The 27,389-nt window shown below is 45.7% G+C and overlaps 1 protein-coding gene across 1 annotated transcript in view; it reads left to right on the top strand.

Annotated features, from left to right (window-relative positions):
* Positions 1 to 27,389, top strand: part of FAM124A (family with sequence similarity 124 member A) — a 74,359-nt gene that overhangs the window by 22,398 nt on the left and 24,572 nt on the right. Inside the window, exon 3 of the mRNA XM_003800713.1 lies at positions 10,704 to 11,437. Coding sequence (XP_003800761.1) covers positions 10,704 to 11,437 — 734 coding nt within the window. The remainder of the gene's footprint in view (positions 1 to 10,703; positions 11,438 to 27,389) is intronic.

Here is a 27,389-nt window from a genome sequence, read left to right as displayed (position 1 = left end):
CAATAAGAAGAAAACCCAGAATCCTGCCATCCAGAAACAACTATTATTCATAATTTGGTGTCTTCCTTTATAGATTTTTTTTTCCTGAGAATATCATTCTATAAATACATAGAATTTGGGCCAATAATTTACCAAAATGATATTCACGTATTGTTTTATAGTCTAATTTTCTCACTCATTTACATTGTGAACATCTTTTTATGCAGAGAAACTTACTTCTCCTTAGACACCCACACGGCACCCCTGTGTCTCTGACCTCGCTTTGCTCCCAGTGCCCTGCTGTCTATCCTCTAGGCTGCGTTCACTTTTTCCCTATTATAAGCAGAATCGCTGAGAACACCTCCGAACTAAGTATTTGTGCATATTCTTCATTATCAGGGTAAATGCCTACATTTGTAATTGCTGGAAGTATAAAAAAAGTGTATGTATTTTTTAAGTTTCTGATTGCTATTGCCAGGTTTTTCTCCAAAAAGTACCATTTCTGTGTCCCATGGGCATGATGAGAGTGCTATGGTCTCATAAAAATTATAATTCCATGTACAAAAAAAGATCTGAATAGATAGATATGTAAATACATAGTACTGTCGATATTTTAAATAATGGCAGTGAGCAAAAATTGCTCTGTGGAGTAGGTTATAAACTTCCAGGTTTTGGAGACCCACAAGCTAAGGTCTTTTCCATTTGTCTCACTGGAAGTATGGTATTGACCACAATCCTGCTCCAGCCTCATGCAGCAGTAGGGGCCACAGCAAAGCACATTTCCACCATAGTGCACCGTCTCTGTCTGTGCTTGACATCCATACTGCTGCGTTTAGCCTCTGATGGGATAGCAAACTGGACGTGGCTGGAGAATGTGGTGCAGAAACCCAGCTCATATCCTTGAAAGGGTAGAAAATCCAGAGTTGACCAAGGCAGCCTAGAGGCTCTCATCAGTTTTCTTTCTTCGTTCTAAACCTTATCTCCTTCCTACACATTTATCACACTTAGGCTTTGCACAGTTCTCTGATTATGGAGAGACAGAATGTTCCATGTACTCTCACTCCTCCTTTTATTTTCTTTCAATGTTATTGATGCAAGAAAGTAGGTAAGCTGAACTATTCAACCTGCACTTGGAAGCTGATTTTCCTTTTTCTAATAAGAATAGTTGCCAAAAGTCCTTCCTTTGTCACTTGGAGAACTGGGCTTTCTCTATGGTTACATAATGAATATTTCTTTGTTTTAGGCTTGAAGGGAGTGAGGCTGAAATGTTTGGGGTCACAGACAACCCAGCCTGAGAAATTGGAGGCCTCTGTGGAGATGGCATGCTCCAGGGGCCACCACCCGTCAGGTTATAACTATGTCTACTCTCCACTGAGAACTCCTATGAGAATCTCCTATTATAATGAGTATGACGTATCAGTTGCAAACTCAGGTGTTAAGTAGAATTGTTGTATTTCTCTATTAAGTGAGCCAAACTTCACATTTGAACTGCCACACTTCCCCCCTGTTGCCCCACAAGTAAAGGCACAGTCCTGCTGTATTTGGGGGTCCCCACCCATGCAAAGCCCAGCCCAGGGCAAGTTTGAGCCATGACCCTTTCTCAGAAACATAGCCTATGCACTGAGTTCGTGTTCCTTCCAGGCTTTGTCCTCCCCGCAGAAGCCCAGATTTCTGAGCTAGAAAAGTCGCCCTTGTAGCCCCACATGTCCTCTGTCCCCTGGTTCCTGGTGTGAACCATCGGCTCTAGGTTTTTAGCCTTTCTTGGCTCAGAAAGCTTTTTCTGTCTCTAAAATCTCAGCTTCCATGATAGAGAGCTCTGCCCTTCAAGACTATTTCATCTGCTATGGTTGAAAAAAAAATTCAGGGGTTTGGGACCAGCCTGAGCAGGAGCGAGACCCTGTCTCTACTGAAAATGGAACAAGACTGGCTGGGCATTGTGGTGGGGCACCTGTAGCCCCAGCTATTCAGGAGGCTGAGGCAGGAGAATCACTTGAGCCCAAGAATTTGAGTTGTTGTGAGCTGTGACATCACGGCACTCTACCCAGAATGACAGAGTAATGCTATCTTTAAACAAAACAAAACACTCAGGTCTCACACCAGAGATTCTGATTTTATTGGGCTTTACCAGTCTGGTTGAACCCCATCTGATGTTTGAGGAACCTAAAACTCTGAGAGGGATAAAAGATTTGCTAAAGGAAGTTCAGGTTTATAACAACAACCTAGAAAAATAGAACCTGTCCTCAGCATGCTTACAGGATGTAATTATTCATGTTGAAAGCATAACTTTTGCTTAAAATGTGTGAGCTAATTTTGAAGATTTATAGTGGTAACATACCTTAAGTATTTCCTAAAAAAAAAAAATTAAGGGTTTTATGGTATGGGGAAATTATATAATTAACATCTTAGGAGCTTCCCTAGACCTATCATTTAGAGAATAATTTAGTCTATTGAACAACTACAGAAACTGTAGTTTCTGTAGACACTGTAAGAAGCTGTAAGGAGAACTACTCATCCCCTCTGTATCACTCCTGTGAATTTTCCCTTTATCCTCCAGCCTTTTCAGAGGGGACACCAGACTGAAATTATATAGTTGTACACGATCATCCCACCATTGTTGGAGCCCTGAATGTGGAGATGATGATTCACTTTCAGGAATGTCTTCAACAGCCCTGTATATCTTTACTCATCTGTAGAATCGGAATGACAGTCGTACCCATCTTTATATGAAAAATAATATAGTGAAGCACTTAGAACATTGAGTGCTCAATAAATGTTATCTATCATTATTTTTTTTTAAAAGTTTGATTACTGGGTTTATCTGTCACCATCCTCCCTGATGAAGCATGCAGCCTGGACTCTGCAGGTGGAAGCCTACAAGGCCATGAAAAGGTTGAGGGAGAGGAAAACTTAGTCATTATCTCTGCTTTTTGTCCTAGGCATCATTTAGAATGTATCATTTCTCGTTCATATTTTCCTTACATCTGTCCTGTGGGAATTCCCTGCTTTCTCAGTTAGACTGTAGGCCCCTGAAGATAAGGACAAGCCATGTCTCCCCCTGCTTTGCAGTCCTTGGGGCTTCTAGTGGGAGCAGACACTTGAAGACCAGGTACAGCTGAAGTATAAAGCTAAGAGCCTGGAACTGGGAATCAGGCAGTGTTTGTTCTCTTTCTAGACCCACCACTGACACGGGCAAGTCGCCCAACACCATCTGTGAAACAAGGGGCTGGAGTGGAAGTCTCCCTCATCCCTAACTTCCTAGTCATGTCCTGTAACCTCCTTCTCCAGATGGGCCCCAAGGTGCATATTTTCTAAGGAGACTTGGAAACGAGGACTGGAGACTTGTCAGTGTAATATTTAAATTGGCAAAGCATTGGAAATTTCACTGAGTTTTAGGCCAAAGCACTGGGTCCCCAGGCTTCATTTCCTACATGGCTAGTTTGGTCACAAACAAAACAAATGCAAGATTTGGTCCCCAATTTTTCTACTAAGTGCTCAGAATATATTTTGTACACATATATGCAGTGTCCTTTCTTAGAAAGACTCTAAGCGCTAATCACTGTTCGTCTGACTTCTCGGCGTCCTGCCAGGTAAATCCCTTGTAAAATAAGTCTTCATTCATATAGTTGTGAGGCTTCTCCCACTGGCTCTGGGGTGAGACTCAGGAGCCTGGACCTTCCCTGGTGAATAGATCCTTGGGACAGGTTTTGGCTAATTTTCTCTCTTTTGTCTTTTTGTTGTTGTTGTTGCTCTGTTTGGGTAGATTTTTAGTATTTCCTAAGATAAATATTGTTTCCAAGTCCTGCTGTAAAACCTGTGTCATCTCCAGATCTCCAATATTTTATTTTATTCTATTCTCTTTTATTGAGGTCCTGACTCTCTCAGGGTGACCTTTCTACAAATGAAAATGGCAAGCAGCACATAATGTGGTTTGGAAAGAATTGAAGTTACTAAGCAGGAGAAAGGACTCTGTAAAATGGGATAGTCTCTTCAGGCATTTTGAACTCTACATTTTTATACAAGAGGGGCCTCAGCATGTCATTAAGTGTGGTGCATTGGGGTGGATCATACCTGTGTTACCAGCTCATGAACTTTCGAAATCCTGATAGTCCTAAGGACTCACATAAGTATGCTAGATAGGTTTAAGCATTTCTGGATGCATTTAGGCCTCCTCAGATGCATTATGTACCAGTCTTCTGGTCCTCTCCCAGGATTTCTGTCTGGCTGTGTTAGAACTCACAGCAGGTTTGTCATTACTCTGGTTAGTGTCTAGCTTCTGCTTCTCCCTCCTCTCATCAGAAGGGTATGTTTCAAAATGATGGGCTGAAATACATTTAAAGTAAAATGGATGTCCCATTTTCAAGGGGAAAATATACAGGGTGTCTGAAGAATCTGTGTTACTTTCTATATCATTTCTTTCTTAATAGTGTCTTGGTTTCTGAATGAGCTCAGGGATGGAAATCAGATAGCCAGGCCCCTAACGTGGTTTCTGTAGCAGATGATGAAAAGGGAGAGAGCAGTCAAACAGTGGCTACTGTAGCAAAGGTACCCTTCTTCTAAAGCCTGGAGAGGGGCTAAGAGCCAGAGAGATTCCTTATTGCACCCTTCTGCCAAATGAAAATGTTAAGTATTGGCTTAAGTATTTCAGCCTATGTTCAATTTTTCAATTACAGGAAAGTTCTATGAATTTAGGCCAAGAGAGGAGAACCTTAATATTTATACTCTGAATGTGGTTTGGATCCCCTGTATTAAAATCCTACACACCACCTCATTGCCACCACAGCTCACTGTTCTCAACCCTGCATCTAACTACAGATTCATTTGGAGTCTGGCACTAGGACCAGCCCTGCCCCTTCCACAGCCCAAAGTTGCAGGCTGACCAAAGGCCTTGTCAAAATTAAAAAATGACTAAGAATTCAGAAAATCTAAGATTTTATCTTAAATATTGGCAGGGTAAGGGGGTTGCCTACAATTTTTGATTAGTTCAAAGTTTTGAAGAACTGGCTTTTAAAAACTGTGGTAAAAAAGAGCGGAAGGCAGGTTGTTCATTACATTCCGGATGAATAGAGTCTCCTGGGAAGGAATTTGGAGGCCCTTTTTGAGCCTATTTATTTCTGGCATTCCTGAGAGTCTGTGCAGCTCCCTGGGTGAGGGTGGCTCTCTCTGGGGTTCCGTGTTCCTTGTCACTCTGGAGCCTTTTCCTTCCTGCTTTCTGACCCCATCTTTTTTAACACCATCAGCCTGGTCAGCCTATGCCCCTGGACGTGTCTTTGTTGTGGTGTGACCCACCATCTCACCTGCCACTGGGTCACGTGGGTTCTGGTTGGCAGACTGATATCCAAGCCGCCAAGCTGTTCAGTGGCACAGAGTGGGGCTTTACAAACACAAATAAGGTGTTTATACCATCTCACAAATATGAGGTGACAGCATGCAAGCCAGGCTCCAGGCCAGAGCCCATACCAACCACCCTGTAACCACTGGAGGTGCCCTTGTCCGGGGCTCGGTGGCCTCCCTGGGGGCCTGTGGGACACTGAGGTATTGGCAGTGGGTTTGGCACTGGCACAGTGCATGGCAGTTTGTTCAGTTGACCATCAGTGGTAGTGTCTGCTGCCTCAGAAACCTCTTGTTGTGCCCACACTGCACACGTGTCTGTTCAGTGCGGTGTCTTCAGCGCTTAGCTACCCGACTTCATCTTACATGTGTGTGTTTATTGTCTATCCCCCCACTAAATTACAAGCTCAATGAAGGCAGAGACTGTTTGTTTGCCTAGATCCTATAGTGTCTGGCACATAGTAGGTGATCAATAAACCTTCCTTAGTTAAGTAAATTATTAACACTTGAATTACAAATTGTCAGTGACTGGAAATAAAATGATAGTGGTATAATTGTCACCCCCAAATTCTAGAGGGCTGTCTGATCTTGTCATGTCCTCAGATTTGTCCACAAGGTCCCTTTGGAATGAGGGACATGTCCACTGTCAGGGAGCGGGTGCTCTGGGGACACCAGTTTGCCAGTTCTGGAGGAGGGCTAGTCTTGCAGGTATCAGATACCAGGAGACAGAGAGTACAGGCACAGCACGCGTGACTCCCCAGAGCAGAGAGTGGAGGAGGGTCCTGGTGTAGCCACACCAAGGTATCGGGCGGGAGGCTCAGCACCCGAGTCTCAGCAGGCAGGACCTCACTCCCTGCTCCCTCCTCCAAAGCTTTAAGCTTGGCTGCCCCCAGGAAAAGCAGTGGGCACATTTGCAGCTGGACCACCCACCTGAGATGGCTCCAGCAGCTAAGCCATGTTTTCAGAGCCCCAGCCAAGCAGACTGAGGTCTGGGGCAGGAAACCAACAGGATCCTTGGAAGCAGGGTAGACTTGGGAGGTGGGGGAGCATCTGGTGTGGCGCCTTGCTGTTCTGCAACCAGATGGCCTTGAGCAGGCCAGCTCACGTTTCCCCACTGAGTGGGAAGAATACACCTCTTCTATGGTGTGGTTTTAAATATTAAATGATGTGGTACATGGAAAGCTTTTAGGGCAATAATAAGCACACAATGAGTTGTTGGTATCATATAGATTTTTTTTCTGTTGCATTTAAGGGCCAAAGAAAGGGGATATATATATATATAGGAGAGGTAAAAATATTGGCCCCCCCACAAAAAAAATGTGACAAACGCCCAGGCTAGTAGGGCATTTCCTGCTCCATAGAAGGCCTGAAGTGTGCACTGCTTTTCTCAACAAGGATTTTCTTTTAATTTAACAAAGGAAAAGCTAATTGTTTATAATCCCAGAGGAAAGACTCTTCCTCTTGCTTCTGGGAAGCACAGACTAATTGGAAAGCCCTGTTGATGTCGGGTGACAGTCCCACCCTCTCACTAGCCATGGGCAGTTGGTCCCACCACTCTGGTTTGGTCTGTTTTTCCCTAACTGAGCAGGTGCTCTCTGAGGCCCACTGAGAAGCTATGTAATGGATATGATAAAGGCAGGGCACACCCCACAGTTAGGCTGTCTCTGCCCAACCAGGCAGGTGAAGAGGCTTTTCTTGACAATTAATTATTCACATTTTCACTCCTTCACTCCTTCCCCCAAATACTTAGTCTCCTGTCCTGCTCCACAGGCCAGTTTCCCTGGAGTGTGTGTAACTCTAGCACCTGTTGGCAGCATGGAGCCACGTTCTGTGGTCCTTTGAGCCTGTGTGTTATAGGTTCACGTGCAGTGGGCACGTGGTAGCAGTGGCTAAAACAGACTGACACCATTGCCCATTCTCCGCTCTTCTGAGGCAGCCACTTCCTTAGTTCAGGTATTCAGCCACTTCTGTCTCCCTGGGTCACACATGTAGAGGAGCCCTGGGACAGGTCTCCATCATCTTTGCTCACTTGCAAGCTAGTGGTTGGCCTTCAGACCACCCCTGGCTCCCACGCTGGGCACCTTGCCCTTCTGTGGAGCTGTAAACATTCGCTCCACCGTGCAGGCCTCCATGAAGTGCAGCCTGGGTGACTGCTCTCAGAGAAAGCCCTGTGTGACTAACAGAGATGGAACAGGGTTGAGTTTCCCTGGCAGCTCTTCTGGGGAGACTAGAAGCTACCTGCCCCTGGGCTTCTTCACACCCAGGCTTCTTGCACCTGGTCACAGGCTTTCTTGGGTTACTGTCTTTCACAAGTGCACCCCCTGTGCTGCTGGCCTGTTCAGAGATGTAAAGGCCTGTGCCTGTGCCCACTGGGAGGCGGCTTTTGGCTCATTTTTCCTCCAAGACCAGCACCAGAGGAAAGAGCTGTGAGTGGGCAAAGCTAGTGGTGGATAGCTGAGAAGGTAGCTCATTGGGGTGAGACGGGACAGTACAGGGAGGCACAGCGAGCACGTGGCCCCAGAGGGGAGGGTGGCAGATGGGGACCCAGACCTCACATGCTAGAGGTAGGGCTTGTTCTCCATGTGTCCTCAGCAGGCTGCATCCCCTCTCTGTGCCTTGATTTCCTGCTGTCTAAAGTGGGGACAAATACAGCACCCCCTTTCAGGGTTGTTGTGGGTATTAAAAAGCTCATGCATGTAGAATGCCAAGAAGACACACGGTCAACTGTGTACCGGGCTATGTGGGGGTGGGGGGATGGGATCTTTAAAGGAGCCCCACTGCTCAGGCAACCTTTTTTCCCAAATACTCCTTTTATTCTGTGTGCCTTCTTTTCCCTCATAAAAATTATCTGTAACTTTCTCAGGTAAGTATTTATCCCCAGATCATTCAAAGCTTTCTTATCCTTTCCCATTTGTATTGAGCATTTGTTACATTTATCAGAGTCACCTGTCTCTACTGGTAAGGGTTCAGAGCACTGTGGATAAGTGAAACCTCCACTGCCAGTGAGTGTGGTGTCCTCTCCTACCTGCTGAGGTTACTGACCAGCAGAAATGTCAGTGGTTTGCGTTGTCACTACTTTTGTTTCAGCTGAATTTCTGCTGATTGTGGTGTTGGTATCAAATAAAATGGCAAGAAGTCAGGCAGACAGAGCAAAGACCAGGGGCCATAGTAATCCTGGAGTTTCATCTGTTTTCTAAGCCATTCTGACAAGTTTTCATGATTCAAATCAACTTGGGGACATACATTTATCAGATAACATAAAAGCAAGAATATGGTCAGAAAGTCACTGGTCCATCCATAAATTCAGCCCTTTACCTCAGCAGCATGGAGATCCCGTTTCCAAAGGACATCTCTCTTGGAAGTCATTTGGGCATCTTAAGCCAAGTGGAACTCCCTACATTTCCCTACATACCTCCCTTTCTTCCCTGTCTGCTTTGGTTAAATATCACCTCAGACTAGTTGCTCAAGCTGGAAACATCAGGGACACTCCTCTGCTACTTTCTTGTGCCCTACCCACCAGGTCTGTCACATGTGCTTCCTCGAGAGGCCATAAGCCCATGCCCCTTCTGTTTGCCACTGTCTATGTCTATACATACTGCTGTGTAACAGCCACCCAGATCCAGTGGCTTGAAACAATAGCCATGTACCATTCCCCGTGTGTGTTGGGTCAGCTGGTGGACACATGCACAGTGGGCTGCTTTCACCATGATCCTTGGGTGTTCAAGTCCTGACGGATCTAGGTTGGGCTCAGCCAGGGCGACTCTGCCCCACATCTCTCTCCCACCCTTCTTTGGAGCAGGTGGCCAGCCTGAGCATGTTCTCCTTGTGGAAATGGCAGAAGCACAGGAGGGAAGACAAGACACATGTCACTGCTGCCTTTTCTACTGGCCAAAGCCAGGTATATGGTCTAATCCAAAATCAAAGAGTAAGGAAATGCACTTCACCCATTTACTGGGAAGAACTGCAAAGTCCCAGGGCAGAAAGTAAGGATGTAGGGAAGGATGAAGAGCTGGAGCCACCAGTACACTCTCCTATGCTGCCCAGCCCTCCTTATGTCTTGTCTGCTCATCACTAGTCTTTTAACTTTTTCCTGTGCCTATAGTCAGCTTCTGTGGACTTAATCCTGATGTTCCTTCATCACAACTTTCCTTTCCCCCTTATCAACCACTGAATTGAACTAAGGCCCCAAGTAACTTGGCTCCACTCCATTTTTCTGGCTGCATCTGTTGCCATATTTCAGAGTTCTTCACAACCCACTTCCAAAGGTGCCTGGTTTTGCACAGTTCTGTGCTGTTGTAAAGAGTTATCCTCTTCCCGCAGTAATCCCCTCCACACTTGAGGGTATCAGAATCTAGCCCCTGCCCTAAGATTCTGTTGTATTCCTTATAGGCATGTATCAGATTGAATTTTAATTTTTATGCCTGTGCTTCCCAACTAAACATGAGTTCTCAGATGTAGTTTATGGTTCTTTAGAGGGCTGCTGCCTGTGCTGTGCAGGCTGTGCATGACATAATGAGCGCTGTCGCACCAAGTATGTAAATATACTCCCGGGATACTTGGTGGGACCAGCTTCCTTGCCTCCCAGTGCCTGGTACAAACTAATTGTTCAGCAAATGTGGGACTGAATGTGTGAATGAGAGAAAAGTTAACGGACTGAACTGTTTTGAAGTGAGATATCTAACAGAGTAGGGTGGAAATTCAGGCAGCCTTATCCTGACACATTCAACGAATGCCATCACACATTTGCTGAACTGTGCCTTGCTCAGTACCAGGCATACAGGAAGGAGCTCATTAAGTGTCTATAAAACCAAGGAGCAAAACAAACTGATGAAATCAGCAAGCTAGAGGCATAAGCAGGGGCAAGGAAGGTTTGTGGGCTAAGGTTCTGCAGTCATTTCAGGGAGTGCCAGGTGACCTGCCTTCTCTGTTGGGCCTTCTCTACCTTCCCTTACCGGAGACTCGATCTTGCTGTCTGACACACAGACAGAGGGTGTTCCCTGTGCCACTCTGCCTGGGGAACAGCAGCACCACGATTTTCCTAGAGCTGCCCAGGCCGGGAAGCATTGCTGGCTGTAGCCCTCTGTCGTCGAGGGTGCTGCCATAGCAGCTTTTTTTTTTTTAATTAAATGATAGCTGTGTACATTAATGCAATCATGGGGTACAGTGTGGTGTTTTCACATACAATTTGAAATATTTTCATCAAACTGGTTAACATAGTCTTCATGTCCTTTTCTTAGTTTAATTTAGGATCTAAAACTCACAGATTATGGAGTTGGAATTTAGAACTCTGTTGGAATTTGGCTTCTCTTCCTGCCAAGGCTGGACACATCCTCATCAGACACCGTAATGAAATCATCCCATTTTATTCATTTGTGGTTCTCTTTCACTGCTTCCAGGTGAGCTCTCCGTGGAGGAGGCGCAGGACCCTTTCCTGGTCAGCGTCCACATCATTGCGGATCCTGGGGAGTCCCAGCCCCTGCAGGAAGCCATCGACAAGGTCCTGGCGTGGGTGCACCCGGGCCTGCCACTGTTCCGCGTGTCGGAGCGAGGTGCGTGCAGGAGGCGGCGCAGAGCGTCCCGGGGCGCGCAGCCTGCGCTTGCGGTGGTGCTCTTCCTGCAGGAGGAGTATGGCGAGGAGCAGATCCTACAGCTGCACCGCACGCTGCAGCGGCCGCCCTGGCGCCACCACCACACGGAGCGGGTGCAGGGCCGGCTCCTGCCGTACCTGCCGGGTAGCCAGGACTTCTTTGCCCTGGCTCCCGGGACGCCGCTGTGGGCCGTGCGGCCCGTGCACTACGGCCATGAGATCATCCGCTTCACGGTGTACTGCAGCCACAGCAACTACGCCGACAGCCTGCGCTTCTACCAGCTGATCCTGCGGCGCAGCCCCAGCCAGAGCAAGGCAGACTTCTGCATCTTCCCCATCTTCTCCAGTCTGGACGTGGACATCCAGTTCTCCCTGAAAAGACTGCCCTGTGACCAGAGCCCAGTCCCTGCCGACTCCTCAGTGCTGGAGTTCCGCGTGAAGGACATTGGTGAGCTCGTGCCTCTCCTGCCCAACCCCTGCAGCCCCATCAGCGAGGGGCGCTGGCAGACGGAGGACCATGACGGGAACAAGATTCTTCTGCAGGTACTGGCCTAAGTGTCTGTCTGTCTGTCTGTTGGCAGGACAGAGAAACGGGTCAGGTAATGCTGCCAGAAACCATAGTAGCTGTCACAGAGATGGGGCTGGTGACCTCTGTAGTCAGGGCAGCCGAAATGGACTTGAGAACGGAGGCGGTGTGACCAACCCTTCCCACTGGTTCTTGCGTTGTGCTCTCAAGGCCATCTGCCTTGGCCATATGCTCTCAGCTCTGCCAGGAGGGTTCCTGGGATTCCACATGAGCTTACAGCAGAGAGCTTGTTCCCAAAGTCTGCCCATCCTACTTAGTGAGGTTTTACCAATGCATTTTTCACTTCCACTGAGGAACTTCAGGAAAATCCGTCGATCTGAAAATTGTGAAGTAGATGGACAGTCAAGAAGGTGTATGTCTGTCTCCCTGCCTTCCACTATTCCTGCTGGGCAGTAGATCATTAAAAGACTGTGATAATTTGAAAAATGACCTCCTGCTATACATTTTCAGGGGAGTAAGTGATGCCTGGAGAGCATCTTATTTCACTAAGCTTGGGAGGGCTGAGTGAATACATAGTAGGCTCAGTGGGCTGTGCGGGTCCTCCCATGGTAAACACTTGGCTGCCTTAACAGACTTCTTTCTCCCCTCTTGGTGGCTGTCCCAAACTCATTAGAGATTAAAGGTCCCAAACCCAGTCCTACCTGAGAAATGCTTCTCAGACCGCAGCTTTCTTGAAGTAACAGATAAGTCTGAACCAGGCACATGAGGCTTTATTTTTCTGAAAAGCCTCCACCTCTGGTATCCCAGTTTTCACATTTGGCTACCTGAAAAGAGAAAGTTGACAGCACATCAGGGGATGCTGCCTTTAGAGGGGCTGGTTATGGTTACTTGAATCACAGGTAAAGTTGCATAGTGGTAGTTGGTTTTGTCATTAGACACAGAACTGTCCTCTACTCATCAGGAAACAGGATGGGGATTTGGCATATGTCAGATGGCTGGTTCAGACCGTACCAGGCCGTGCTGTTCAAGTCAGAAAGGCAACCATGAAACATTTATGATTTGTAAGAGCTGGATAACGTTCAGATTTCCTGAACACTGCAGATAAGATACTAAGTAATGTTGCTTTATTATTCAGTAAACTGCTAGCATTTGCTCTATAATCCCTTTTGAAAAGTGAGATAAAATTTCTTCTGTGTTTGAAGATTGCCAATTCTTTATGCAAAAATGTAATACAGTTATACCAAGTAAAAGTTAATGAAATGCAAAGAATTTTGTTTATACTAAAAGACCAAAATGAATGTGACTGTTTCTGAAGTGATTTCTTCCCTTTTGCAGTAATTAGAATACTTTTTCTCTCTGGATCCCTCTAGTAATGTAAGTGAAAGAATGCAGTGTGAAAGCTTGGCCTGAGCTCTGCTCAAAGGAACCAGGGAAAGAGTGTTTCACAGAAAATCCTAACATTTAAATCGTTATAAAATCTATGCAGGTACTGGCTTCTGAAGCTGGAGCATCGGAGTGTGAAAGAGTAGAAAAAAGGTTTGTATCATGGAACTAAGAAATGCAGGCCTTAGTTCAAAGCAGTAAGACTGCAGTCACAATTTTGCTGTAGAATTGAGCTTTGGGTCCTCAACTGTCTGTGTGCCTCAGGGGACCCCGAATCGCTTCTTAAGTAGCAATTCTCGTAGTAGGCCCAAAGGAAGTAGAGTGGACTTCATTCAGGCTGGTGTCCTTATCAGGCTGCTCAGAGCTCCCTAGGAAGGCAACTGTGCACAAGCCAGGATGACTGAGCCCTAGACACACAAGCATGGACTTTACCTGTCATATGGAACAGGTGTATTCCAGGCACCTGGCTGGGAATAAAAAGGGTAAACTCACTGTCACTTGCTATCTAATGAAAGCTTAGCTGAGAGAAACAAATTTGAGGAAATTATCTGGAATTGCAGTCCTCTGGCACAGATTAAACAAAGCCACCAGGAGCTGCAGGCAGGGACCACCCTGTTTGGTCCACCTCCCTCTGTGCAGTGGCTTTTCTGCACTACTCTTGGCCAGGTATACCAGCTTCCACTGCAGCACCCTGTAAGAGTTGTACAGAGCCTCCTCGTGTGGTTATTCTAGGGGTGTGGCTGAGCACGGCTGCTGACACCACTGTGGATGTGAGATGATGGAAGGAGACTTTGCTTCCAGGACTAAGAACCAGGAATATTCATGCATCTAAAGGACAGTTGACTTTTCTCTCTCAGACTCTGAATCATATCATTGATGATTTTCTACTTTGCTTTTGTTCTAGAGAACTCAAAGCCAAATTTGGGGCCTTTTTTTGGAATAGCTCTTTCTAATAGAACTTTTTTGCAATGATGGAAATTTTCTGTATCTATGCTGTCCAATACAGTAGGCACTAGCCACAGGTGGCTACTGAGTATCTGACATGTGTTCAGTGCAACCGAGGAAATAGATTATCAATTTAATTTTAATTAATTTAAATTTCAGTGGCCACCTGTGGCTAGGGTAAGGTGACCAGACGTCCCGCTTTTGGCGGGACAGTCCTGATTTTTAACAATTTGTCCTGTGTCCCGCAGCGTTTTTAAAAAGTCCCAATTTTTGGAAAGAATGCACTACAAGCTAGCAAACAGCAGGACAACGGGAAGGAAATATAAGGTTTTTGGCTGCTGAAAAGGTTAATGTAACTCCATTTGGGAATGAAGAGGTCAATGTGACTTCATTTGGAAATGAAAAGGCTAATGTAAACTCCCTACTCCCCTCCTGAGCAAGGTCACCCAGGTGGACCTGCGCCCTACTCCTTTGAGCCACAGGCGCCGCCCTATACATAATTTTTTTTAATTATTATATTTGTAAATTGTACTTATGTTGAAATTAAAAATATATATATTACAATACTATTTTTGCATTCTATGAAAACTTTTGTTGCTCCATATAGACCAAATTTTTAATTAAGAACACACCTCCCCCTCCACCCCTTCACCCTCCCCCCCCCCCATGGTGTCCCACTTCACCTATGTTAAAATCTGATCACCTTAGGCTAGGGCTACCATGGAACAGCACAGTTTTAGAAAATACATAGCAAATAGCATAATTTGAGGATGTTACACTTGCTTTACCTTCTTTTCCTATCAATATTAGCCCTCTACTTCAAATCCCTCATATCTAATTGTTTTTATTAATCTTATTGATTGGTGTATATCTTTGGTTGCCATCTTAAATCTTTTTCTTTTTAAATGTGAGATTTAGCTATAAATACAAAAACAGATAAGGTAGCTATATTCCTAACTTTTTTACTAGATACTTTTCTTCCCTCTCCCCTTTCACAGGATACAGAGTCATTAACATGTTCATTTATGGGCAGAAAGTCCCAGGCAGGAAGGAAGGACCTTTCCTTCTGTCTTTGTTCTGTTTCTTCATCTGCATGCTGCTTACACAAACGTTCAGTCTGTGGAAATGCACTGAGCTGTATACTTTGACATGCACTTTTCTGTATGTGTATAATTTGTAGTATTCTTCAGTAAAAAGTAAACAAAAACATATAAAGAGAACTTACTATGTTCAAAATACAATGTCACTTTGGTTCTACAAGAAGTGGAAAGAGTCATGTAAGTTCTTGACTCCAGGAGCTATAGTTTAGTATCACAGAGCATCTGTGCAAATTTCCACACTGCATTTTCTGGGGAGTGGAGGTGGGCACCTCCTGATGCTAGCAACTCCTCACCCACCTCTCTGCCTTTCTTCCCCAGTCAGGCAATGCTAAGAAGGAAAGGGGGATGAATTTCAGGAAGGGGACCGTTTTTCATCTATCTTATCAGACCTTGGTAAAAACTTTTCCAAATTCTTATAAGGTGCTGAGTAGTTCCCCAAAACAACATCTCAGCTTTTTTCCTCTAAAAGAATTAAAATGGGGGTGGGGGGGGCAGTCCCTGAAATATGGAACATTAAGTTAATGGAGCAGGAAGAAGAAGCAAAATGCAATCTATATTTTAAGGAAGCAACTAAAAACTACGCAGTCAAGATTTTCTTCAATGTATACTTTCATACAACTAAACAAAAATAAATTTATCTTAAAAGTTATGGTTGAAAATGGCACTTTCAGAACTTGTACTGCTAAAGAGAATGTGTACATAAAGATGCACTCTCAGCTGTCCCTCTTCCCATGACCTATCTTAACTTTGCTAAAGACCAAAATATAAAGTTTTATTTTGGAAAGCAAGGAGGTGTGCAGGGGTAGATCTCAAACTAGCATAGAAGGCTGTTCTCTGCAGTCATGCGAGGGAAGAGGGCCCTGTCCAAATGGCCACTACCAAGAACTGTAAGGGGGTTGTTTGTCATTTCTGTACTCCTCCACCTATTACTGTTTTGAACTAAAGCTTGCATTCCTTAGTCCCATGATACAAACCTTTTTTCTATTCTTTCACACTCTGATGCTCTAACTTCTGAAGTTGGAGATCATATTCTGAGGTTACTAGCATTTCATTATAAGGATTTCAGGGAGCAGGAGACAATTCAAGCCATAACAATTATCTCGTATATTTATCTGGTTAGTTGCATATTATCTGTGTTGATTACTAGATCGTCAAAAAATGAATAAATTTGAGCTGGGGATGGAGAAGCAAGAGGTATAATGGGGCACTCTCATGGATCCTTAACCCCCTAGGTTCTTAGGCCTGTGGGGTTGGGTAAGCCCCCTGTACCCAGCCCCACTTTTCATAGTAGACACAAGAACTAAAAAATCTAGCAAAATGTTCCAGGTGCTGTGATTTTAAGAACTCATCTGGGGTGAGTGTCACAATAGATGCATTTGGGTTGAATCCGAGTTCTTGTGTGTACTTGTTGAATGATAAGGGGCAGGTTACATTGTGCTGGGAACCTCTGCTCCTCCATCTGAAACTTCAGGGTAATAACTCTTCCCTTGCCGAGTTACTCAGACATTTAGAAAGAATGCTTTTGGAGTGCCCCTAGGTAGGCATCCACAAACCAGGGATGGTTCCTGTCACAATGCAGAGCTTGGTGGTTAATGCTGGGTGGGGCAGAGAGATGGTCACAAAAGGCTGCCTGAGCTGAGGTGAGAGTGGGCATGGGCCTAGGGGAGCCCAGGCATTCTGAGCTGCTGTCTGGGAAGAAACTAACTTGGGAAAGGGCAAACCCTTCTCCACTTGCTCAGACCAAAACACCAGAGCCCTCTTTGAGGAGACCCCATGTGCTCCACCTCAGGGTGTGGCCACCACCAGCTCTGAACCCTTTAAGTTTCCTCAGGAGCCTCCTGATGAGTCTCCTTATTTCTGCCCTCAGCTCCTGCCGTCACTTCTCATGGAACCATCAGGGGCTGGGGGGTCCTTTGAAAAATGCTGACCGTGTGACCCACAGAGCAGACCCATTTCCCTCAGTGGGGGGTGAGTCCCCGTTGCCACCTCCTGACCAAGCCCCACTCCTGCTCTCCTCCCTCTCACTGCCCAGGCCACCCTGAGCTTCTGAGGTTCCTGTCTCAGGCTGCACCTGCAGTGCTCCCTGCCTGGTCCCCTCCCATGTAAACATAGGCTCCTACCAAGGCCTCTGCTGTGAAACATGCTCCCTCTCCCCTGAAAACCACCACCCTCTGCACCTGGCCTGTCCCCACAGCACCATCAGCACTAGCACCGGGGACTGTGTCACAGCCTGGACATCCCCCCCAGAGGACGAGCACCTTGAGGGCAGGCACTTTGCCTCTTTTGGGCACTGTTGTCTCCCTAGTACCTCTAACCACAGCTGGCCCTGTTAGATGCCCATAAGTATTTGTGGAATTAGTGAAAGAAGGGATGAGGGAGGGAAGGTGGAGAGGTGGGAGCTAGTGGGTGCAGGATCGGAGGCCCCACAGTGGGACACTGGGCTTGTCTGGGAGGAGAGCTCCTCTCACATGGTGTCTGCTGGCTGACTGTGAACAGGACCCTCCAGCTGCTAAAAGCAGGAGCAGAGAGTAAAGAGGGCTGTGGGGTGGCCATCCCATGCCCTCGCCCTGCCTCTCCTGCCGGGCCCTAGGCCTCGTGTGCCAGCTACCCCCGTGTAGACAACTGTGGCTGTGCTGGCAGAGCTTTCCCCACCAGGCCAGCCATGTGGAAGAGTATGGGAAGGGCTCAGCCAGTGTCCTTGGGAAGGCCAGGCACACACACCACCGCGGTCCTCCTGCTCGCATGACACCTCTGCTTCTTGTTGCCAGAGGCGAGGTAGACCATCTCCAGCTGCTCAGCATCTCGCCTGGGAGATGATAACTGGTAATTATGTGCTGACTTATAGTTACTACACACTTAGTCGGTTCCATGCTCTGGTATCTTACCTTTCCCAGCATCTCTACCGGAGACCATTCTTAGCCCCACCCAGTATTGCACACACTGGGATATAGGTCAGAGAACTGCCCACTTGCCAGTGTTACCCATGGTAACTGGTGGGACTGGAGCGCAGTTGACTCATGATCCAGCATGGACCCAGGAGGGCACTTCTCCAACTTCAGCAGGCATAAAATCAGTAGCAGACTCCTGGGCCCTGCCTCCAGAGCCTGGACCAGTGGGTCCAGGCTAGGCCTGAGGTTCTACCTCTCTGACCAGCCCCAGGAGCTGCCACAGTGGCACCCTTCTAGACACAGTCCCCAGACCCCCAACTGTCCCTTCAGCTCTGATTCCCACTGCCTAAGACTTGTCCACTTTTTAAAGTGTATTGCAGTTGTATATAATAGCAGTCTTGGGACATACCATCAAGAGTGCAAGTCTCAAGAGGTTATTTGGAGGGTGAGCAGACCTTCCTCCAGCTGTTTTTATCTAGTTACAGCCACAAGCCTGATGTCTGACACATGGCAGCTACTCCATAAGTGTTGGCTTGCCTTACCTTTCCCCTGGCTTTCTGGTGTCTCATGGAAGGGGTGGAGGGCACCCACATGTGGGGGCAGGAAGATAGCATGTGAACAGCAGGCCACTGGCTATGGGGCTGCAGGCTGAGGGGCCCCAGACCTGGGAAAGTGATGCTTAGAGCTTAGGACCAGCCTACTATGCCCTCCCTCGGCTTGTTGCCCCCGTCCAGACTGAGGAAGCTCACGGGTCTCTGTCAGCCTCATTGTTTGCACTGGGCTATCTCATCTGCACAGGGCGGTTGAAGATAACCGCCATAGAAGTTATTTCCTAGACTGTTGTCTAGGTTTGACACCTCCTGCAGAAGCTATAAGTGATATCATAGCCTTTTAAGCCCTGGAGAGAAGAGTAGTTTTGAGAAAAAAAGAAAGAAGCTGGGTAGGGGGCGTGGCAGGACTCAGAATCAGGTCTTTGAGGCAGAAGGAAAGTGAGGCCTTTCCACAGTGTCTTCTGCTCTGAGTCTTAGAGCTGCTTCCTCTCATGGCCTGCCTGTCTCACTTTGCTTATTTAATTTGGTCTGTGCAGGGCCCTGCTTCCAAAGGGGTCTGGCTTAGTGTGAGATCTGGAAGAAAGTGCTGCTGTTTCTGTAGTTTCGGTGCCTAGTGAGCAGGGCCCGTCCCATGGAACTTGGGCCTACAGGCTGCCCACATTGTGCCTGGAGTAGCCTGCACAAAAACAGCCAGCCCCGCACTGGCAGAAGCTGCTGGGGTCAGCAAACACTTGGAATAACTCCTTTTAGCCACAGTTGGTGCTGGAGTGGGGGCAAAGGTGAGCTAGCGGGTTGCTGTGCCCCAGGTTCACAGCTGGTCCGGATCTCTCCATGTGGTCTGACGCATGTGAGCCCCAGCATAGGGCAGTGGGGGCTCTCTCCAGAGGAGCCCCCAGCTCCAGGAAGCAGGGAGATTATGGCACTTGGCCCTGGGAGGCAGGAGTTGGGGGCAGAGTTTTACATCCCATCCAGCAGAGACCAAACCCTATTTGTCTGGTGACCTGACAGCTTTGTCAGATTGGCCTAACCTTAAAACATCAACCAAAACCCAGCTTTAATTTCCAGTCAGTTCTCCCCAGTAATAAATCACTACTACAAGAATAGAGCATTTTTATATATTTTCTTCCATCTTTTTTGTCATGTAAGCTATATGTGTAAGTTTTCTCTGAAAAAAGTAGTTCCCACTTTTTTTTTCCTCATTTATCCTAAAAAACGTAGGAAAAGAACCTTTGCTAAATGTGTTTCAGATCATTTGTTTGGTTTTCCCTTTCCCTGAGTTCTCCTGTGCACTTCCTAGCACTTGCTGGAAATAGCTGAATTGATCAGTCCAGCTCTGCTGAAAAGGACCTGAATGGTGCCTCAGCCTCTGTCCGCCTCTCTGTGTACCAGACCTCCCCACACACATGCCTAAAGCTGCCTCTTCTCCCTTCCATCCTCGCCTTTCAGGGAAGAGTGCATCCTACACCCCTGGCTGGAAAGTGACACGATTAACAAGTGACAGGCCTGTCTGGGTGTGCTTCACAGAGGGGCCCTCACTTGGCTAAATAAATGAGCTTCCCACTCAGTGATTCATAAGTAGGTGGGACACCTGGTTAAACAGGCGCAGAATTCTGCCTGGACACATGAAGCCCTCCAGGCCCCTTTGAAAAGAGAGCAAGTCACTGTGTGCCTTCAGTGTGCTTCTGCTGACTGGGAACTTCATGGAATGCTGTTCAGTCTCAGACTGTATTTCTTCAGTATTTCTTAGTGTCTGCACTACTATCTATAAATTATTCACTGCCTTCCGTGAAGAGTGTTGAGTACATACATAGCAGGATAGTTGTTGCCTAAGAAAGAGATCTGGTAAGGGCAGAGAAAGGAATTTGGGGTTAAGTGCTGAGCTTCCTGAAGCCAGAGAAGAAAGAAAAATGAAAAGTTTTTTTTTTTTAATTGTTTGATTGAAAAAAAAAAATCCAGATCTAAAAACAAACTTAGAGTTCTAACCCTCATTAGGTTCCTCTTAGGAGAATCATTCAAAATAATAGTAAATGGCCTTCCACTGTGACTTTTTGGAAGATGCGTAAATGCTTTATGTGTGGCTGTGGACAGTGTGCAGGGCGACTGATGACTTTGGTAGCTGTCACCATGGTGTCTTTAGGCCAGAGATGCCTCTTGTTTGCTCTGGAATAGCATTTCAGTGCCCACTATCGCTATTTGTTAGAAGTCAGAAGAGAAGATAAATTAGAACTGGTGTAAATAAAACCTCACGGTGACAGGACAGGAGCAACCACTTGGGCTGACCCACAAGATACCTCCCTCCCTGCCAGTTGTCCATGATTCCATTATCCTGTGGAGTCCCTCAACATCCGGCCCAACTCATATTCCCCTTCTGCATCCTCAGGGACTCAAGCCTGTCTGCCAGTCCGCCCTTGGTGGCCTGTGCTTTGTGATGTCTCTTAACTGAAACTGAAGAGGGCTTTATTGCATGCCCAGGCACAGTGGCACACGCCTACATCCCAGCTGCTCAGGAGGCTGGAGTGGGGGGATTGCTTGAGCCCAAGAGCTTGAGGCCGTAGTGCCCTGTAACTGTACCTTTGAACGGCCTCTGCACTCCAGCCGGACAGCAGAGCAAGACCACATCTCTAAAAAGAAGAATATATTTGCAAATATCATTTTTACATCTTCCATAGCAGTGGCTTCCACTTATTTATTTATGGAGATTTTAATTAATTTATTATATGTAATAGCTACCCATATTTTCAGAGTACATGTGTTGATTTGATCTATTCATGTAATTATTTCGGGGTAATTAGGATGTCCATCACATTTATTAAGTTTGTATCTATCCTGTCCTAGTTCAGACACCTATCCTAGTTCAGACATTTTGTACATATCATCTTTAATCCCTTAATGCTAAAAATTATCTTTGCCATTTTACAAGTTAGAAAAAATGATCAGAAGGCTGGCCTGTGAGCAGGGTGTGCATTTGTGTCCCATCTCTTCCAGGTGCTGTGTCTGCAGCTCTGGGCAAGTTACTCCCTCTCTGTGCCTCTGTCACTCACAAACGAAGTAAGCACCTTGCCAGATGGCTGTCCCGACCAGTGCTCTCCTAGGGGCTAGGCATGAGCTAGCTGGAAGGCCATGCAGTCAGAGGTGCTGTCAGACAAGACTGAGGCTGGTGTGGGGCTGGGGACTTCCAGGTCAGTTGGGCTTTAAAGAGAGGGGAGCCCAGGTCTGTCTCCCACCACCTCAACTTCAGTGACGCAGTGACCTGCACAGCACCTGGCACCCATTGCTTTGGCCCTACAACAGACCTGCTCAGGACTGAAAAAAGGCAGAATCAGAGAAACTGAGTCTGGAGGAACTGAAAGCTGGAGGAACTACAGGCCTGGAGAGAGGCCTTGTGCCAACAGAGTGGGCAATGGGTAGGGCATGGCCCGGCTCCCACCTTCAGAGCATGAGAAATGCTTCTTGCACCTTCCTGTTTCACATGCCAGCCCTAACTATCCCACAGAGAAGCAAAATCTGGGATATGTAGTTCCAGTGTGGCCGAGTCAGCCAAGTCCAGGGTCACTGATGGTTATGGGATGAAATGAGTAACATTCAGGAAAAGGATTTAGAATGGCAAATCCTAGCACACAGTAAGGACCATTAAGAATTTGGCAGGGGAGGAGAAGAGGTAAGACGGCTGACTGGAGCCAGCTTTCAACAGAAGCTCCTATCCAGAGGGAGAGATAATGGCCAGAACAAACCCAGTAAAGCAGAAGGTCAGGAGCTGAGCTGAGAGAGAAGATTCATAAGTTCATGTCATCCCTGCTGAGGCAAGCTGGGACTCCACGGAAGCAAATTTCAGGTACAAAACCCATCCCAAAGAGGACAAGAGCTCTTCCCCTTCCCCAAGAGAATGGCTTTCTGTGAGCTCTTTATAAGCGAGCAGTGAACAGAAGACCTCTTGTTTCACCCCGTGGGAGAGAGTGGCTAAAGGCCAGGACTTCTTCTCCAGCGAGATCCCACTGCAAGCAGGGGCAGTCTCTGCATGGAGTAAAAGTTGAACAAATATTTTCCTTGCTTTCCTAAACTCCCAGTCCACCCTTTCCCCTCTCCTAGTGGTCTGAAAGCCACCCCCTGCAGAGCCCAGAGTGTCTGGTGGTTCCTTGGTAGGGCTGGGCGTCTCATGGGCCATGGCACAGCTGTGCTGAAACTGTGACTCTAGTAGAAGCAGAGAGATGCAAGGGGAGGGGAACTGGCCCCGTGCTGGGAAAGTGTATAGCAGGAGGTCCTGTGGGGCTGCTGCACCTTCCACTGGTGGCAGATGCACCTCCAATCTGCAGGGGCCACACCTCCCACCAGCAGCACCCCCCAACTGTGGCAGCACCCCAGACCCACAGCAGCATACTCCCACCAGGGTCAAATTTGGGAGAGACACCTCCCCAATTCTGTGGACCACCAGAGGGAGTCAGACCTCATGTAGCAGGAGTTCCAAAGGAGGAGTATGGCCAGGGCAGAGGCATGGTCTCCAAGGAAGAGAATCATATGCTGTGATGCTAACCCCAGCTCAGAACAGATGTAGGTGGAACACTCCCCAGTTTCCAATGAATCCCTATTAAAGCACCACTGTCATAATACTTCATTTTATATGGAATCAGAAAAAACCGTGAATAGCCAAGACATTACTCAGAAATAAAAACAAAGTAGGAGGAATCACTCTGCCAGACTTCAGGTTATGGAAGTCTATAGTGATCAAAACAGCATGGTACTAGCATAAAAACAGAGACTTAGATGTATGGAACAGAATAGAGAACCAAGAGATGAACCTAGCCACTTATCGTCATTTGATCTTTGATAAACCTATCAAAAACATAAATTGGGGGAAAGATTCCCTATTTAACAAATGGTGCTAAATGAATTGGCTAGCAACGTATAGAAGACTGAAACTGGACCCCCCACCTTTCACCATTAACAAAAATTGATTCTCACTGGATAAAGAATTTAAACTTAAGATATGAAACTATAAAGACACTAGAAGAAAGTGCAGGGAAAACACTTGAAGAAATCAGCCTGGGAGAATATTTTATGAGGAGGACCCCCTGGGCAATTGAAACAACACCAAAAATATATTACTGGGATCTGATCAAACTAAAAAGCTTCCACACAGCCAGAAACACAGTTAATAAAGCAAGCAGACAGCCCTCAGAATGGGAGAAGATATTTGCAGGTTATGTTTTGATAACTAGAATCCACAGAGAACTCAAACTAATTAATAAGAAAAGAATAAGTGATCCCATTTCATTGTGGGCAAGAGACTTAAATAGAAGCTTCTCTGAAGAAGATAGGCGCATGGCCTACAAACACATGAAAAAGTGCTCATCATCTTTAATCGTCAGAGAAATGTGCATCAAAACCACTGTGAGATATCATCTCACTCCAATAAGATTAGCCCACATCACAAAATCCCAAAACTACAGATGTTGGCATGGATGTGAAAAGGGACCACTTGTGCACTTCTGGTGGGAATACAAACCAATACGTCCCTTCTGGAAAGAAGTTTGGAGAACACTTAGGGAACTAAAAGTAGACCTGCCATTTGATCCTGCAATTCCTCTACTAGGTAAATATCCAGATGACCAAAAATCACTTTACAACAAAGACATTTGCACAGGAATGTTTATCGCAGTCCAATTTGTAATTGCCAAGTCATGGAAGCAGTGCCAACTGCCCGTTGACCCATGAATGTATTAACAAATTGTGATATATGTATACTGTGGAATAGTATGCAGCCATAAAAAAGACAGAGACTTTACCTCTTTTATGTTTACATGGATGGAGCTGGATCATATTCTTCTTAGTAAAGTATCTCAAGAATGGAAGAAAAAAATATCCAATTCACTCAGTACTATTATGAAACTAATACATAATTACCCACACTTTCATACAAATGAGAAAACACAGTTATAGCCCAGAAAGAAGGAGAGAAGAGGAGGGCAAGGAGAGGGGAGGAGGGTACCCACCTGGAGGGAGGATCATTGGTGGGACCTCACCTATTGTGCAGATTGCAAGGGTATATGTCAAATATATTAAGAGTAGAGTATAAGTGTCTAAACACAACAATTAAATAAAATGTCTAAACACAACAAATAAGTGAGGTGAAGGCTGTGTTAACCAGTTTGATGTAAACATTCCAAATTGTATATGAAATCAGCACATTGTACCCCGTAAATTCAGTACTGTACGCAGTTATGGTCTAATAAAAATAAATGAATAATTAAAAAATAATAGGCTGGGTGTGGTAGCTCACGCCTATAACCCCAGAACTCTGTGAGGCTGAGGCAGGTGGATTGCTTGAGCCCATAGGTTCAAGACCATCATGAACCAGAGCGAGACCCTGTCTCTAAAAATAGCTGGGTGTTGCAGTGGGCGCCTATAGTCCCAGGTACTCAGGAGGCTGAGGCAAGAGAATCCCTTAAGCTCAGGAGTTTGAGGTTGCTGTGAGCTATGATGCTACAGCATTCTACCAAGGGTGACAAAGTGAGACTCTGTCTCAAAAAAACAGAATTTGCTACTATTATCATCATCGTCATCATCGTTATCACCACCGATGACATCAGGGCCCATAAGCCCCTTGTTTCAGGCCACAGAGCCAATTAGTAGCCCAGTAAGGATTAAATGCACAGAGATAGCTCCACCATTAACTGCATTTGGTGGCTGCCAAGGGCTTCCCAACATCCAGGGCCTCTTCTAAGACCACAGGAAAGCCCCTAAGAATTTCAGATGCTTATGTGAATGTGTGCCATCATTGTCACATATGTAGGATTTATATAAATGATTCCTAGAAGCTACCACAAATTAGTTTCAAGTGATTCAGCAAAAATAAAAAGCAAAAAACTATGCATAGGTTCTATTATATGTACATATCCTCATGCATATGTGTATACATATGGATAAATGATAATTTATGTGCATGTGTGGATGTTAGATATAAGACAGAATAATTTTATTTAGGTAGTGGGCATGAGATTTTAACACCTTGTTGTATTCAACACGTTTTGATATATGAAAAATTGCATACATTGGAGAAACATGAACATATTTAAGCCATATTCAGGAGATAGTTTGGGGGGTCTTTTACTATAGAGCTCACTGAATAAGTATTGCCAGATTTTTATTTGGAACATACAAAAGGTATCATATGCTAGATAAATTATAAGACAAATATTTCTCCTAAAGTCATCTAAAGCTATACTCATAATGTACATTAGTGACCAGGAATCTGCATGGCTGACCCCAAAACCAGTTCAGTTAGCAGTGACTTGGTACTCCTTGCGGATGCAGGTGCTTACAGCAGAACTTGACAACTAGATTCTAGAGAAGGCAATGAGGCTCACTGTGAGCCACAGAGGCTACTGACTTACCAAGAGCAACACTGCAGGTTTATAGTGAATGTAGAACGTCTGTAAGTGAGAATGATGGGGCAGGGGCAGGAGGCTGGAGTCTTACCTCTCTGAAAGACAAGGCCACCAAATCAGGAAGAACGGGACCTGCCCCATGTGCCCATGTTCTGATTCTCACACTGACACCTGGAAATAAGCAAAGTCCTGCCACAGCAGCCGCTCCTGTAGCTAATCCTTGTGGCAGTTGTTGGCAGCAACACAGACCAGTAATCTTTAGGTCATGAGGAATTTATATTATGCCTAAATTTAGCCAGCTCTTCCTTCAGCCAGCTTAGAGAGAGCCTGTTCTGTGCCAGGTTCTGTGAGCTCAGGATACATCTGTAAACAGTATAGGCAAGAGTTCTTGCCCCAGGGAAGTTGTATTCTAGCCAGGGAGGCACAGATGCAACAGTGGTAATAAGAGCTATAAGCGCATGTCAGGAGGCTCTGTGGGAAAATGGACTCAGCCTGCTGTGTCAAACTTGTGGTACAAGGCTGATTCTGTTAATCAAAACACTGTTTGTTAAACTTTCAAAGCCTAAGGATTTTAGGTTACTTGAGCCTTGTCCCCACACATGCTAAGACTCACTAGTAATTCAAACCAAAAACTTTTGGAAACATGTAGGTAAGCCTCCTTTGGAAGAAGAAATGACTGTTTTTGTTTTCAAATGTAGTGCTTTTACATAATATGCAAAATATATATAGGATTTTGAAAATTCTGAAATTTGTGTCCTCTTATTCTGATTCTAATGTGGTACTGACCTGCAATATTTAATGTAGGAAATGGCAAATAGATTTTTCTCCCCTGGATCTGAAAAGAGTAGCTTTCCGAAATTGAGAAGCAAAGGAAAAGTCTCGAACTGCCAGGCTGAAGCCACACCTAAATCATTAGGATACTGCTTTGTGTTCATTTTCTATATATCTCCAAGAAATTAGGTTTCACAGGTTTCTCATCACCTAGCTTTTATGTAAATAAGATTTTTGAGTGTTCTTTTCTGATTCAAAAGACATTCAAACAATGGAAATGAGCTAGAACCTAGAGAGAACTCAAATTAAAAAGAAAAGAGCAAAAACCCCATTTATAACTGGGCAAGAGACATGAATAGAAACTTCTCTGAGGATGACAGGTGGATGACTAACAAACCTATGAAAAAGGGCTCATCTCTCCCAATCATCAGAGAAATGCAAATCAAAACCACCTTGACTTCAGTGAAATTAGCCCATATCATAAAGTTCCAAATCTTCAGATGCTGGCATAGAAGTGAAGAGAGTAGAACACTTTTACACAGACCAAGCTGTCCTGCTCTGTGAGAGAGAGAAATGGTGCTGGGCCATCCCAGACAAGGCTGGGGAAGATAAAGAAGAGGCCTTCTGGTTGCCTCTGAATCCGTAGCTCCACCTCTGTGACCTAGCTATGGGTCACCTGAGCAGCTGTGAGTGTCTCCTCAGTGTCCTTACCCTGAATCTCCCTTCTTCTTCTTTTTTTTTTTTTATTAAATTATAGCTGTGTACATTAATGCAATCATGGGGTACAATGTGCTGGTTTTATATACAACTTGAAATATTTTCATCAAACTAGTTAACATACCCTTCACTGCATTTTCTTAGTTATTGTGTTAAGACATTTATATTCTACACCTAGTAAATTTAACATGTACCCTTGTAAAATGGCACCGTAGGTGTGGTCCCACCGATT

Source organism: Otolemur garnettii, unplaced genomic scaffold, assembly GCF_000181295.1.
Source record: "Otolemur garnettii isolate 467f Iridium unplaced genomic scaffold, OtoGar3 scaffold00182, whole genome shotgun sequence".
Classification (NCBI taxonomy): domain Eukaryota; kingdom Metazoa; phylum Chordata; class Mammalia; order Primates; family Galagidae; genus Otolemur; species Otolemur garnettii.
Note: the sequence above shows the minus strand (reverse complement) of the source record. Positions and strands in the feature narration are given on the sequence as shown.